Consider the following 15,838-nt stretch of genomic DNA (forward strand, 5'->3'; position numbering starts at 1 on the left):
ACCCAGATCTCTCGGTACATCAAATTTTACCCAGGACTTTTCCATTTACTGTAAAGTTTACTCTTGAATCAGACCTTCCAAAATGCATCACTTTGCATTTGCCTGGATTGAACTCCATCTGCCCAACTCTCCAATCTATCTATATTCTGCTGTATACTCTGACAGTCCCCTTCACAATCTGCTACTCCACCAATCTCAGTGTCATCTGCAAACTTGCTAATCAGACCACCTATACCTTCCTCCAAATCATTTATGTATATGACAAACAACAGTGGTCCCAGCACGGGTTCCTGTGGAACACCACTGGTCACGGTTCTCCATTTTGAGAAACTCCCTTCCACTACTACTCTCTGTCTCCTCTTGCCCAGCTAGCTTTTTTATCCATCTAGCTAGTTCACCCTGGTCCCCATGTGACTTCACTTTCTCCATAAGCTTAACATGGGGAACCTTATCAAATGCCTTACTGAATCCATGTATATAACATCCATAGCTCTTCCCTCATGAATCAACTTTGTCACTTCCTCAAAGAATTCTATTAAGTTGGCACCTTCCCTGCACAAAACCTGTCTGCCTAACTGATCTGCCCATTTTCTTCCAAATGGGAATAGATCCAATTCCTCAGTATCTTCTCCAGCAACGTCCCTCCCAGTGATGTCAGGCTTACCAGTCTATAATTACCTGGATTATCCTTGTACCTTTCTTAAACAAGGGGACAATTCTCCAGTTGTCCGGAACTTCACCCATGTTCAAGGATGCTGCAAAGATATCTGCTAAGGCTCTAGCTATTTCCTCTCTCCCTTCCCTCAGTAACCTGTGGTAGATCCCATCTGGACCTGGCGACTTGTCCACCTTAATGCCTTTTAGAATATCCAACACTTCCTCCCTCCTTATGCCAACTTGACCGAGAGTAATCAAACATCTATCCCTAACCTCAATGTCCGTCATGTCCCTCTCCTCAGTGAATACTGATGCAAAGGTCTCCCACATGCCAGATGTAGATTTGCCCTCAAATAACTACTCCCAATCAAAATCTCCAGTCTCTGTCTAACTTGAGTGTAATTGGCTCTTGTCCAATTAAGCACTCTCACCGAGGGCCACTCTTGTCCTTGTCCATGACTACTTGAAATCTTATGGAGTTATGGTCATTAAGCCCAAAATGCTCTTCAGCTGAAACAACACTCACCTGTCTTGGCTCATTTCCTAATACTAATGCTTGTATGGCATCCTCTCTTGTTGGATTGTCAACATATTGTCTCAAAAAGCCCCTTGAACACATCTAACAAGTTGCTCTCCACCTGAGCTGTTGGCTTTGAGGGAGTCCCAGTCAATAACAGGAAAGTTGAAGTTACCCACCACAATTACCCTGCTTTATTCACACCTTTCCAGTATCTGACTATATATCTGCTCCTTTGTTACCTGTGGGTTGTTGGGAAGTTTATAGAAAACGTCTAACATTGTGATTTCATCTGTCCTATTCCTGAGCTCCATCCAGAGTGCCTCACTGCAAAATCTCTCTGATAGGTCCTCCCTCAGCATAGCTGTGATGTGATCCCTAATCAGCGATGCAACTCTCCCAACTCTTTTGTTTCCCTTTTTGTCATATCTGAAACAGCGACATCTTGGATTGTTGAGCTGCCTGTCCTGTCCCTCCTTCAACCATGTCTTCATAATGGTAATATCTTCACAATTTCATGCAGTAATCCATGCTATTAGTTCATTTCCCTTACCTGTTATACTTCTTGTATTGAAGTAAATGCACTTTAGACCTCCAGTCCCTCTGAGCCCCATGATTTCCCTCTACCTGTTCTTACTCTGCGCTATGCACATCTCAGTCTCACTTTGTCCCCAGTTCCTGCACTTACTGGCCTGTTGTTCTGGTTCCCACTCCCCTGCCACACTAGTTTAAACCCTCCTAAACAGCTCTAGCAAATTTCCCATCCAGGATGTTGGTGCCCCTCCAGTTCAGATGCAACCTGTCCTTCTTGTACAGGTCCCAGCTTCCACTGAAGACATCTTAATGATCTATATATCTGAAGCCCTCCCTCCTACTCCAGCTCTGTGGTCACTTGTTCAACTGTATTCTCTCTCTGTTCCTAGCCTCACTAGCCATGGCACAGATAGTACTCCTGAGACTACTCCTGGTAGTCTTGCTGTTCAGCTCCCAACTCCCTAAATTGTCTTCACAGGACCTCTTTCTTCTTCCTATCTATGTCATTTGTGCCATCGTGGACAATAACTTCTGTCTGTTTTCCCTCCTGTTTCAGGTTGTTCTGTGCCACTCAAAGACATCCAGGACCCTAGCACCAGGGAGGCAACATACCATTCCTAGACTATGATTCACAGCCACAGAAATGCCTGTCTGTGCCTTTGTCTACTGAGTCACCTATTATTATTGCTCACCTGGACTTTGCCGCACCCTGCTCTACAGAAGAATCAGTTTCTTTCTGATATCTTTCTGATCAGAAGAAAGTTATTTTATGGCTGTTTATTTGACTGTGATATAAGAGTAAATCGTCGAGCACCATTTTGCACTAAATCATTGAATTTCAGTTAATATAAAATTCTTACCAACTACTTAACAACATATGTTATACTATCTATCATGTTCTGGAAATATTCAAAATTCAGTACAATATTCATGCATACTAGTGAATATATTCCAACGAGTGGTGATGTCCTTTTTTTCATAAAAATTCACCATGTTACTTCAGCTCACTCAGTTCATAAATTATGAAATACTAAATTAGAATTTGCAACTTCTGGAAAGAATCCCCAAATGGAATAGCAGCCATACCTGAAGGTTTTCACACATATCTTGGCTGTAGGTAATTCGCTGGATTTCAGTGGGGGAGCTTAGATACAGAGCTTGTCCACCATTTGTAAAACAGAAAGTTCGTGCTATTCTCATATCAGTTAAAGGCAAATAGTTTACATCCAACAAAGGGCGAAGACTTGGCAAGCTATGGTTTAAATGTAAAAAATGCTGAGAACATGTGTTGTAGAACATCAAAGAACACCTCCATTTTATAAGAGCCGATAAACTTTAAAGAATTAGTTTGTTTTTAATTTTTTTTCACAAACTCAATATAATTTAAGGTAAACTAACGATAATCTCATTCATAATATATTTAGTAAAATTTTATAATGACCATTCACCAATTACATTTATTTTGCTGCTAATAAATGGAAAAGAGGAAAATATGGAAATGAATGGTAGTACGAAAAGGGAGGAAAATGTAATAAGGAAGATAAGGAAGATAAAGCACTTAGAAAGAGATGGCAGTAGAAATGTTTCATAACAGCAGAAGCTACTGATTGTAATACTTTTAGTAAAGAATTAAGTGAATGCCATTTAGATATGAGGTTACAGTGAATAATGTATTAAAAGACTAAATCAAAGGCAAAGAAATTTCCACTCAGATACAAATACCTGTATTGTACAACTTGGCTTCAGATTTAATAACGAGTTGTAACTGAGCAAAAACATAATTCATGACACATAATGTCATTCAATTGGTGGTAGCATTATTATCTGATTTTAAACATTATCTTGGGATGCATGGTTGGAGCTCCAAATTGCAGCAGCTTAGATTAGTGGTCTACCGGATCACTTAGTTCCTCATACCATTAAATTAATTATGTCAATTATGCTACTCAGGAAAAGTTAAACAGAGATCAGGAATTGCCAGAAACAGGGGTAGCAAAGATTGTGTCAAAGATTTAAGGTAGGAATTGAAGACAGTGTGAATGGCAAATTGCTATTGGCATTAGAGAGAGAATTGAGAAAAAATATATAATGGATGTCTTGAACCATTGTCCCTGAGTTCTTACACATCTCATTTGTAATTTCAAGAGATTTAAAAGGAATGAGAAAAATGGGAGTAATTACTTGAAAATATATAATACAGGTTTTTATGAAAAGGTTTCATAAATTTAAGTTTTTACAATATTAAATGGGAGAAATTAGAAAACTACAGTGGGGAATCAAGTGTACTACTTACAATTCATAAAAGTTACCTTAGGGTCATAATATGTCCATTAGCACAGAAGCAGGCCAGGCAGATGCTGTTGCACAAAGTCACGACATCTGCTCGTAATACAAAAGATGTCTCAGTAATATTGTGTACGTAGAGACAGCTTTGAGAAGGGAGGGAATAAACTTTAGCCTGTTTCTCTGAGCAGAGCACTACGTACTGGTGATCCCCCATCTCCTGAGAGGAAGATGGTGAAAATGTCACAAGTTTCCTTTTCCGTCCTTTATCATCTTTATCTTCATTGTTTGGATCCCTCCACACTTCGTATGGAGGGTGTATTAGACCACCCAGAGAGTCCAAGAAGGAAAATGTTAGTAGAGCTCCTTTCAACATTAACACTGTTCCTGAAAAAGAGATAAATTAAACCTATATGTACTGTCTAGGAACTCCATTATCACTAGTGAAATTCATTACTTCAGTATTTCAACAATATGAACATATTAACTTTCATATCCAATCATACCCTTGTCATACCTAATTTCAAATAAATGTTCTATTGTCACATGTATATCAAATAGAAATTGGACAATGTATAAATTGTTAGATTGTATAAATTCTAACGTTGCTTGTGTAAAAGATGTGGGTTTATCCTTCACAAAGATGTTGCCAAATTCAGTTCCTCTCAATGCAAGGAACCAGTGGCTGAAAGCATTAAATTGTGTGTGTGTATCCTGGTCCAAACATAAGCTACTTTCAGTTGCAGGTTTTTTCTTTCCTTGAAAGCTGCATATATGTAACTGAGCGATAAACATACATTGAAATAATAATTGTGGTCCTTCAGTAAATCTACTTGCACTGCTGTAGGCTTCTGAGACTCTTTTTCTGCATGCACTATTCTTTACAGATTGGCACAATTCCACCAAGAGATTGATTTCTCCATTTTAATATTCAAAGGCTTAGTGCCAGTATCGGGGAAATTCTGCTGCAGTTGAGCAGGTGGAAATGCATGCTTACCTTATTTCCATCTCTACAATAGGTGAGAAGTCACTCAGTCTACAATGACCATGTTAATAATACTAAATGCAAGTTACGTTTTGTCATTGTATAGCAGGATATATTGAACTTGCCCAAAATACATTTTACCATAATGGGAAATTGGATAAGTACAAAGAAAATCTTACCACTGGGAGAGACCATAAGTGGTTCCGAATATCTTTGTTCCTCTGGAGGTAAATTCAAGGAGATGACGAGCACTGTACCCAAACTGGTACCAACCCATAGACAAGGTGAAAGGGTCGAGTCCATCTTTCGGCTAAAGGACTCCATAAAATACAGAGCAGTTATAGCCTCCTTTGATTCTTTGTCAATGCTGGAGACACTGGAACTTCGGGACCGGTTAAAAGAATTTTCTTTACTTTCTGCATAAAATCAGTGAACAATAAAATCATCTGAGGTTTCGGAATAATTGAAAAAATAGCTTATACAATACTTCTACATGATAATATTATTAACTGATGTAGGGTTTGATGAGCATATAACTCCAGAATGATGAGCATATAACTCAGATTCCTGAATTGTTTGTTAGTTACGTACTAGAATTCATTGTTATCAGATCAATTAAGAACATAAGAAATGAGCAGGAGTAGGTTCCCTCTAGCCTGTTCCATTATTCAATAAAATTAGAGATGATCTGGGTGTAGAATATACTCCTCAGATACATCCAAATTTCAACATTAAACAAGCAAATTTTCAAAGAGCTGTACAGCTTAAACTGTTTATCAATATTCAGCTGACCACTAAGGAGAGACTCTATGTATACCCATGAAGTGTTCAGAATTTGCTTTATTCTGTTAAGCGTATGTCTGAACTAATTGTGATAGCATTATGAAGAAATCAAGAAATTACACTCTCTTCACTTCTTCCAAGTAAAACTGCCACATGGGGATATAATACCAGCAAAAATAAGGGAAAGTAGATAGATAAATTTAGTGCCACAAGACTCAACTTGTGGTTTTATAAAAAAAATTAATGGGTCCCTCGTTAAAACTCAGTGCTTGAAAAGGAATCCTAAAATGTTCTTTTTATCTTGTTGTACTAGCATTCTGCTTTGCTTTCCAATTGACAGTAAATTAATCAAGCAATGGTTGAAAATAATTTTATAAGATCATTAGCACTACACTGCCTTATGGATGAACGCTGACTGGATTGGAAATCTTGTGTGGTTTGAATTTAGGCACTATTTGTCTATTCACAGAGACCTGAGTTTGGTCTCAATCAAACATTTTATTTCAGAGAATGGTTTGTAATAAGGATTGCCATCAAGGAAATGCTGAGCCATCAAGAAAATCCCAACTTTGCCATAGGGTAGAGTGGCTAACTGCAGCCAAAGGAACTCAAGGCAATATGGCCACCAGACTACTTTTCCACACTTCTAATAGCTCACTTGACAAAAGTTGTGGGGCAGTATTTCATATCCTGTAGTCTGGCAAAACTTGAAGCTGAGAAGATACTGAGGGGGAAAAGTAACCTGAGTTACCTGGAGAAGGAATAATCTATTGTTTTGCAGCATCAGGATAGATATGTGTCACAGCTCTTTTCTGGTTTTGAATCTAGATGAGTTAGAAAGTTTTGGCATATTTCAATCTCTGACAATCTCATTGGCCTAGAGGTTTCTTTCAACATAATGTTGCTCTTATGGATACATGAATGCTCCAGCTCAAAGGATCCCATTCATGGTTAGAGGTTTCTCCCTCAGCTGCACTGTTCCGCTATTACAAAGAGCAAAATGCTGATTTTTGTGTATTTATTAAATGCCACAAAGTTGCTATATTTTAGGGCAAACTAAATTTACTCCAGAATGTGAAGCATTATTACAAGTATAAATATGTCTTTTAAGGATATAATAAATTAAGTTACTGCTAATCAATTTCTCTGGCGCAGTATATTAACCATAACATAAGAGGATTTCATTCCTTTAAGCACTAATTGGAAATTTGAGAAATGACATTTTACTATGATAAAGACAGTATACAAATGAAAGTTATTATTAGGGAGATGCAGATAATTTCTGTTAGTTCAGTTTCAGATTCCTCACTGCTTCTACTAAGATATTATCTGAGTCTGAATCCAGAAAAGAGCAGTGCAAAAGTATTAAAAGCTTAAATATTCACGGACAAGTCTAATTATTGGCATATGCCATTAGAAGCCCTGCTACAACAACATCTGGAACATTAATAATGTGTATGGGAAATGCTGTGGTTAAATGTTTGTAATGTACATTTCACTTTTAAATCCAGGATAACAGGTCTATTAACAAATCTTGGATATGCCTGGAGAAAAAGCGTTTTGTAAATGCTTCATCAGGACAACACTTGAGGTTTAAAGTAAAAGGAAACAAACATATTTTACTGTATGAGAAAAAGTGCGCAGATCGGTAGCAAGCGGAGTCTGATTAGTGTGGTATTATCTTGGAAAATACACTAGTTACTGCTGACTGACAGTTAACTGATGAAGAGCTTATGCTCGAAATGTCAACTCCTGCTCCTCGGATGCTGCCTGACAGGCTGTTCCTTTTCCAGCACTACACTTTTTGAGTCTGATTTCCAGCATCTGTCGTCGTCACTTTCTCCTAGCTTGGTTTAAATTTTAAACCAGGTAGCTTGATTCTGATTGGTCAAGACACTTCCCTGTGAAATGAATTAGAATGGCTGTCATCTATTGAATTGAAACAGGTGCAGTGTGTTTAAGTTAATTCTGTTAGCAAAGAATAGTGAGGCTCTTCTGGATTCATTCATTCCAACTGCTTTTCTTTCTTCTTTTCTTGCTTTGTTCCTTAGTGTTTTTTTAGTTTTGTTTTTTCTCTACTTACCTTTTCTACTTTGTACCTCAATCCATTGCACCTAAGATGGCACCATGAATGGCAATATTGCAACTTTTCATTGTTCAGTCAGTGTGTTCTTGTGCAACCCCGCATTATAGAAATATCATGCTTTATAAACAGCGCTTAAAGTGTTGGTGTTGTCATTGTGTTACTGCCAACACACATTTTAAAAGTCCGTGCTGTTGAAACAGTGCCCCCAATTTGTCAATCATGTTACAGCAAATTTGTGTTGACAAAATGTGCATTATAACAGAATGACCTGAACTCTTGCACCCCTGTCCTTGAGTACGCATGACAATAAATCCTAATCCTATTTCTAATTCTAATCTGATGTAAAAACTGGGCACTTTAGCACCAAAAGTGATGATCTTAGGCGTGTTCGAGAGTTTGCCCAATATGCAAAAAGACATGATCAGATCATGGAGCCCTGCTATCCAGAAGGATAGCTTTATTTATTTCAACATTAAGCTTCCACAGTGAACAAATGGATAACCTGTATTTACAAAGTCACCAGTCTTCTAGCTCATGGAATTCCAATGTGTATTTTGGCTAGTGAATGTAGGTTTGCAGGAGACAGTAGTAGCAAACCATCTGGGCAGTTTCTCAACTGGACATTAAGGAGAGAAAGCGCATTTGATTGCACAATTTCTAAGGTGAATTTGTGTGCAGATTGGGGCTCATTAGAATAAAATCACTACAGTGTGAAAATAGACCATTTAGTCCATTAAGTCCATACCAACCCTCGAAACAGAATCCCATCCAGGGATGCCCCCAGCCCCACCCCTCACCCTGTATTTCCCATGGCCAATCCACCTAACCTGCACATAGAGTCATAGAGATGTACAGCATGGAAACAGACCCTGCAGTCCAACTCGTCCATGCTGAATCTAGTTCCATTTGCCAGCACTTGGCCCACATCCCTCTAAACCCTTCCTATTCATATACCCATCCAGATGCCTTTTAAATGTTGCAATTGTACCAGCCTCCACCACTTCCTCTGGCAGCTCATTCCATACACCTTCTGCATGAAAAGGTGAAAAGGTTGCCCCTTAGGTTCCTTTTATATCTTTCCCCTCTCACCCTAAACCTATGCCCTCTAGTTCTGGACTCGCCCACCCCAGAGAAAAGACTTTGTCTATTTATCCTATCCATGCTCCTCATGATTTTATAAACCTCTATGAGGTCATCCCTCAGCCTTCAACGCTCCAGGGAAACCAACCCTAGCCTATTCAGCCTCTCCCTATAACTCAAATCTTTCAACCCTGGCAATATCCTTGTAAATTGTTTCTGAACCCTTTCAAGTTTCACAACATCCTTCCGATAGGAAGGAGACCGGAATTGCATGCAATATTCCGAAAGTGGCCTAACCAAAGTCCTGTACAGCCGCAACATGACCTCCCAACTCATACGCTCAATGCTCTGACGAATAAAGGAAAGCATACCAAGCGCCCTCTTCACCATCCTATCAACAACTTGACCTACTCTTGGGAATAAGGCAGGGCAGGTGACTGAGGTGTCAGTGGGGGAACACTTTGGGGCCAGCGACCATAATTCTATTCGTTTTAAAATAGTGATGGAAAAGGATAGACCAGATCTAAAAGTTGAAGTCCTAAATTGGAGAAAGGCCAATTTTGATGGTATTAGGCAAGAACGTTCAAAAGCTTTTTGGAGGCAGATGTTCGCAGGTAAAGGGATGGCTGGAAAATGGGAAGTGTTCAGAAATGAGATAACAAGAATCCAGAGAAAGTATATTCCTGTCAGGGTGAAAGGGAAGGCTGGTAGGTATAGGGAATGCTGGATGACTAAAGAAATTGAGGGTTTGGTTAAGAAAAAGAAGGAAACATATGTCAGGTATAGACAGGATAGATCGAATGAATCTTTAGAAGAGTATAAAGAAAGTAGGAGTATACTTAAGAGGGAAATCAGGAGGGCAAAATGGGGACATGAGATAGCTTTGGCAAATAGAATTAAGGAGAATCCAAAGGGTTTTTACAAATATATTAAGGACAAAAGGGTAACTAGGGAGAGAATAGGGCCCTCAAAGATCAGCAAGGTTGGCTTTGTGTGGAACCACAGAAAATGGGGGAGATACTAAATGAATATTTTGCATCAGTATTTACTGTAGAAAAGGATATGGAAGATATACACTGTAGGGAAATAGATGGCGACATCTTGCAAAATTCCAGATTACAGAGGAGGAAGTGCTGGATGTCTTGAAACGGTTAAAAGTGGATAAATCCTCAGGACCTGATTAGATGTACCCAAGAACTCTGTGGGAAGCTAGAGAAGTGATTACTGGGCCTCTTGCTGAGATATTTGTATCATCAATAGTCACAGGTGAGGTGCCAGAAGACTGGAGATTGGCAAACGTGGTGCCACTGTTTAAGAAGGGCGGTAAAGACAAGCCAGGGAACTATAGACCGGTGAGCCTGACCTTGGTGGTGGGCAAGTTGTTGGAGGGAATCCTGAGGGACAGGATATGCATGTATTTGGAACAGCAAGGACTGATTTGGGATAGTCAACATGGCTTTGTGTGTGGGAAATCATGTCTCACAAACTTGATTGAGTTTTTTGAAGAAGTAACAAAGAAGATTGATGAGGGCAGAGCAGTAGATGTGATCTATATGGACTTCAGTAAGGTGTTTGACAAGGTTCCCCATGGGAGACTGATTAGCAAGGTTAGATCTCATGGAATACAGGGAGAATTAGCAATTTGGATACAGAACTGGCTCAAAGGTAGAAGACACAGGGTGGTGGTGGAGGGTTGTTTTTCAGACTGGAGGCCTGTGACCAGTGGAGGGCCACAAGGATCAGTGCTGGGTCCTCTACTTTTTGTCATTTACATAAATGATTTGGATGCGAGCATCAGAGGTACAGTTAGTAAGTTTGCAGATGACACCAAAATTGGAGATGTAGTGGACAGCGAAGAGGGTTACCTCAGATTACAACAGGATCTGGACCAGATGGGCCAATGGGCTGAGAAGTGGCAGATGGAGTTTAATTCAGATAAATGCGAGGTGCTGCATTTTGGAAAAGCAAATCTTAGCAGGACTTATACACTTAATGGTAAGGTCCTAGGGAATGTTGCTGAACAAAGAGACCTTGGAGTGCAGGTTCATAGCTCCTTGAAAGTGGAATCGCAGGTAGATCGGATAGTGAAGAAGGGATTTGGTATGCTTTCCTTTATTGGTCAGAGTATTGAGTACAGGAGTTGGGAGGTCATGTTGCGGCTGTACAGGACATTGGTTAGGTCACTGTTGGAATATTGCGTGCAATTCTGGTCTCCTTCCTATCGGAAAGATGTTGTGAAACTTGAAAGGGTTCAGAAAAGATTTACAAGGATATTGCCAGGGTTGGTGGATTTGAGCTACAGGGAGAGGCTGAACAGGCTGGGGCTGTTTTCCCTGGAGCGTTGGAGGCTGAGGGGTGACCTTATAGAGATTTACAAAATTATGAGGGGCATGGTCAGGATAATTAGACAAAGTCTTTTCCCTGGGGTGGGGGAGTCCAGAACTAGACGGCATAGGTTTAGGGTGAGAGGGGAAAGATATAAAAGAGACCTAAGGGGTAACTTTTTCATGCAGAGGGTGGTACGTGTATGGAATGAGCTGCCAGAGGATGTGGTGGAGGCTGGTACAACTGCAACATTTAAGAGGAATTTGGATGGGTATATGAATAGGAAGGTTTTGGAGGGATATGGGCTAGGTGCTGGCAGATGGGACTAGGTTGGGTTGGGATATCCGGTCGACATGGACGGGTTGGACCAAAGGGGCTGTTTCCATGCTGTACATCTCTACGACTCTATGACTCTTACCTGCGACTCCACTTTAAAGATGTATGAACCTGCATTCCAAAGTCTCTTTGTTCAGCAACACTCCCTAGGACCTTACCAATAAGTGTATAAGTCCTGCTAAGATTTGCTGTCCCAAAATGCAACACCTCGCATTTATCTAAATTAAACTCCATCTGCCACTGGTCAGTCCATTGGCCCATCTGATCAAATCTTTTGACTGTAGGAGGTAACCAGAACACCCGGAGGAAACCCACACAGGCATGGGTACAATATGGAAACTCCACACAGATAGTTGTCTGATGGTGGAATCAAACCCAGGTCCCTGGCTCTGTGAGGCAGCATGCTAACCACTGAGCTACCTTGCCGCATGTAAGGAAATTCTTGCAAGTAGCTGCCGATTCAAATATAGTAGATGTATCATTGGGGAATTGGTTTAGCTCAGTTGGCTGGATTGTTGGTTTGCAGAGCAGTGTGACACCAACAGTGTGGGTTCAATTCCCATCACTGGTTTGAGGTTATCATGAAGGAATCTCCTTCTCAAACTCTCTTCCCTGGCCTGAGCTCTCGTGGCCCTAAGGTTAAAACGCCAACAGTCACCTCTCTAATGAGAGAGCAGCCCTATGGTCTGGCAAGACTATGGTGACACAATACAATACAAAAGAAAATGTTTCATCTATGTACTTTAAACATGGAAGGTCAGGTGTCATTCCATTGAAGGCATATGATGGGAATACATAAATATTTTGGGATTATGCAGCTTTGTAGGGCTAAAAAAGGAAGATATTGAAATTCAGATACTTCCTGCGCTAAAAATAATTGATTGCCAACAATTGCTGGGAAACTAATCTTTGGAAGAGACTATAGGACCTCTTTTTTGATGGTAACCACTGCGACCCTGGCTGGGTTTAACGTCTGCTTCAAACATTTGGATCGGGGAGTCAGGAGAAACGGATATGTGGCAATAGGAAGCATTAAGGCTGCCAGGATCATGTGCGCTCTTCCTGGTTGAGGTTATTAGGAACCTGATAGCCTTATCTCAGCATTTTGTCTACTTTGTAAATCCCAAGGACCTGATCTATGACCACTTTGTAAAGTCTGCGAAACAGCTTCATTTCCTTCCAAACTAAAGCTTTCTTGGAAACTTTTCCATTGACATGCGACTGTTAGGACTTAGAATTTGTCAATAAGAAGCTTGGAGGACTATAAGAATTCATTAACCTTTTATCTTTAGTTTACAGATGTGTCTTTACCATTTTTCTCTTTTTAAAATATCATCTCTTTAGATTAAAAGGGGTTACGGTTTTAATTTTGTACTAAGACATTAAACAGTTTAGATTAGATTAGATTACATTACAGTGTGGAAACAGGCCCTTCGGCCCAACATGTCCACACCGACCCGCCGAAGCGCAACCCACCCATTTACCCCTTACCTAACACTACGGGCAATTTAGCATGGCCAATTCACCTGACCTGCACATCTTTGGACTGTGGGAGGAAACCGGAGCACCCAGAGGAAACCCACGCAGACACGGGGAGAATGTGCAAACTCCACACAGTCAGTCGCCTGAGGCGGGAATTGAACCCGGGTCTCAGGCGCTGTGAGGCAGCAGTGCTACCCACTGTGCCACCGTGCCGCCCACGGTGTGTTTTAAGAACGTTTTGTGTCAAAATAAGCTGTATTTTGAATTTATTTAAGTCTCTCATTCTGAATAGCAGTTCCAAAGGGAAACAATTGACAATTTTGGTGATAGAATTTACACATTTATGCTGATGGGCTTGATTATCAGCCCGTTCCTCCCATTATGTTTCTAATGGAACCCAATAAAGAGGGTTTGCAAGAGTTGGGTTGAGTGGGATATGGCAACAGCATCTATTGGGGCATACACTGTCTTTAAATTGAACTCAACCTTGTGAGTTGCTGAGTTCGTAAGTTCAATGAATACTAATTCATATAATACCCGACATCTCTAGATCACCATGAAAGAACATACTGAATCAATACAACGTGTGACAGCTATTCTGTTTCATTTTTCCCAGTAGTATGTCTTGATTAATCAGAGTCAACTTGCTTCATTTAAATTTTAACAAAGCTTGACAATTGATCATCATTATCATTAACTAGTGCATCCTCAAAGGCAATGCCTCTATCAATTTCCCAATCAATCAACATTCTCTTTGCATACAGTGTAAACATTACGCTCCCTTTTACTTCGGTAATTAAAATAAAATTGTCCTTGTTGAAAAGTGCCACTTTTTCAGCATTATTCGAGTGCTGTACTACCGAACAGCTACATTTCTGGATATCCTGCTGTGTGATTATTAGTTCTAATGCACTGGATTGCACCTTCAACATATTATTAAAATTTCCAAACTTTGAAGTTCCAAAATGAAAAACTTAATATTTATCCCTTAAGTTCATTAATTGTAGGTCAATCATTTGTCACTTATTGATGCAATTTAGTCTTACCTTTTTCGCTCCATGAATATGAGGAAGCATGGTGCTCATCGTGAGAGAAAATACTGATGCCATGCAATTGCTGAAGCATTGCCCGTCTGGAAGTGTGGCCTACTGTCCCAAAAGGCATGCAAAAGGGACATTCATTATACAGCAATCAGTCAAAGCAAAATTGCCTACAAATACATTTGCTGGCATGCAAATTCCATTACAAACAAGAGATGCATTCAGGCATTGGAGGGAAATGTAAACTGTTTTAAGCTTGACTGATGAAAATGCGACATTGGTGCCTCCAGAACGTGCACAGTAAATTTCCTGGCAGCAACCCCTGTCACATTTTAGAAATCAGACTAATTTAGTCTGATCTCTGCTCACCATTGCTTAGAATAACGTGCAGACATGCACAATTAATATGTTTACTTTAGAAGCAAGTAACTGATATCATCAGTATGGATACAAATGCTGAGTAAGCAACTTCATTTTTCTTATGGGAGAGTGCAATTTAGTTTTTTTTTATTAAAACTGATTAAAAACCAATTGCACATGTAATATCTTAGTATGGCAGTTTCAATGATTTTTCACAGTAAAGGTTTTATTTGGATATTTTAGTTTGAGCAAATTTTAAAAAGTTGCAACTTGTTGTTTTTGACAACAATGGGATGAGGTAGTTTTGTGGTTTTGTTACTAGTCTAGAAATTCAGAGGGCTCAAGGACTCTAGAGACATGCATTAAAATCCCATCACAGCAGCTGGGAAATTTAAATTCAATGACAAAATAAATTTGGAACACAAAGCTAGCACCAATAATGCTGTCCATGGAATTACTAGTCCTTCAGAGGAAGAAAATCTACCATCCTTACCTGGTCTGGTTTACATGTGACTCCTGGCCTACAGCAATGTAGTTGACTCTTAATGTTCCTCTGAAATAAAATATAGGAGCATAGGAAACAGAAGCAGGTGTAGGCTATTTGACCCATTGAGCCTGCTCTGCCATTGATCATGGCTGACCATCTACCATTAAACCAATTTCCTCCATTCCCATATTCCTCAGTGTATTTAGTGTCCACAAACCCTTGATTTCTTTTATGAACATGTTCAATGATTCAGATTCCACAGATCCTACTAGATACAACTGTGTTCTAACTAAGTTCCAATACAAAATTATTAAAACCTGTTCCAGTCAGGTGGAGACAGGGTTTGGTGTTTGCAGGGCAGAAAATCTTGGAAAAGGACACTGAGTTATCATTTTGACTTCTTCAAGCCCTTGTCTAGCTAGCCCCAGGATGGACTCAGGTTCCAGTGGGGAGTCCCTTTTGGTCTGATGGGAAAGCAATCCAGAGGCAATTAAGAACTTTTTAAAGAAATTAAAAAAAGTTAAATCTTTACCCTTTTTTCTCAATATGTTATCCATACCCCTTATCAGGTTGTGACCTCAACAAGGTCAATGAGGTGGCAGATGTACAAAAGGACTTCATCAGTGAAGCTGACACGGCTTCAAGTTGCAAAGTATTCATCAGTTACACCAAAAGTCTTCAGCTATGCATTGAGAGACTGTTGTACAGAGTGCATTTTCTTTTCTAAGTGCTTTTACTACTTGATAGGTGAATGCCAACCTTTTGGTAGTCAGTTTAACCGTCCAGCACTTTTATTCTGTTACACGTCCCTGCTGCCAGTGTTTGCCTTTCCTGGAAGCAGTTTATGCAGCTCTAACTTCCTCTTTGACTGAAGGACAAAAGC

The 15,838-nt window shown here is 39.9% G+C and overlaps 1 protein-coding gene across 28 annotated transcripts in view; it reads right to left on the reverse strand.

Moving 5' to 3' along the window:
- The window catches only part of stxbp5l (syntaxin binding protein 5L), a 546,418-nt gene that overhangs the window by 18,619 nt on the left and 511,961 nt on the right, over window positions 1-15,838 (reverse strand). For 23 of the 28 annotated variants that reach the window (XM_087992753.1, XM_087992749.1, XM_087992757.1 and 20 more), the window contains 4 exons: window positions 14,115-14,216; window positions 5,156-5,392; window positions 4,018-4,378; window positions 2,795-2,960 (listed from right to left, as the gene is read on the reverse strand). In XM_087992753.1, coding sequence (XP_087848879.1) covers window positions 2,795-2,960; window positions 4,018-4,378; window positions 5,156-5,392; window positions 14,115-14,216 — 866 coding nt within the window. The remainder of the gene's footprint in view (window positions 1-2,794; window positions 2,961-4,017; window positions 4,379-5,155; window positions 5,393-14,114; window positions 14,217-15,838) is intronic. The other 5 variants (XM_087992759.1, XM_087992751.1, XM_087992748.1 and 2 more) reach the window with 2 other exon arrangements.

Source organism: Chiloscyllium plagiosum, unplaced genomic scaffold (genome assembly GCF_037043375.1).
Source record: "Chiloscyllium plagiosum isolate Xiang-an unplaced genomic scaffold, Cpla_swu_hap1 HiC_scaffold_12, whole genome shotgun sequence".
Taxonomy (NCBI): Eukaryota; Metazoa; Chordata; class Chondrichthyes; order Orectolobiformes; family Hemiscylliidae; genus Chiloscyllium; species Chiloscyllium plagiosum.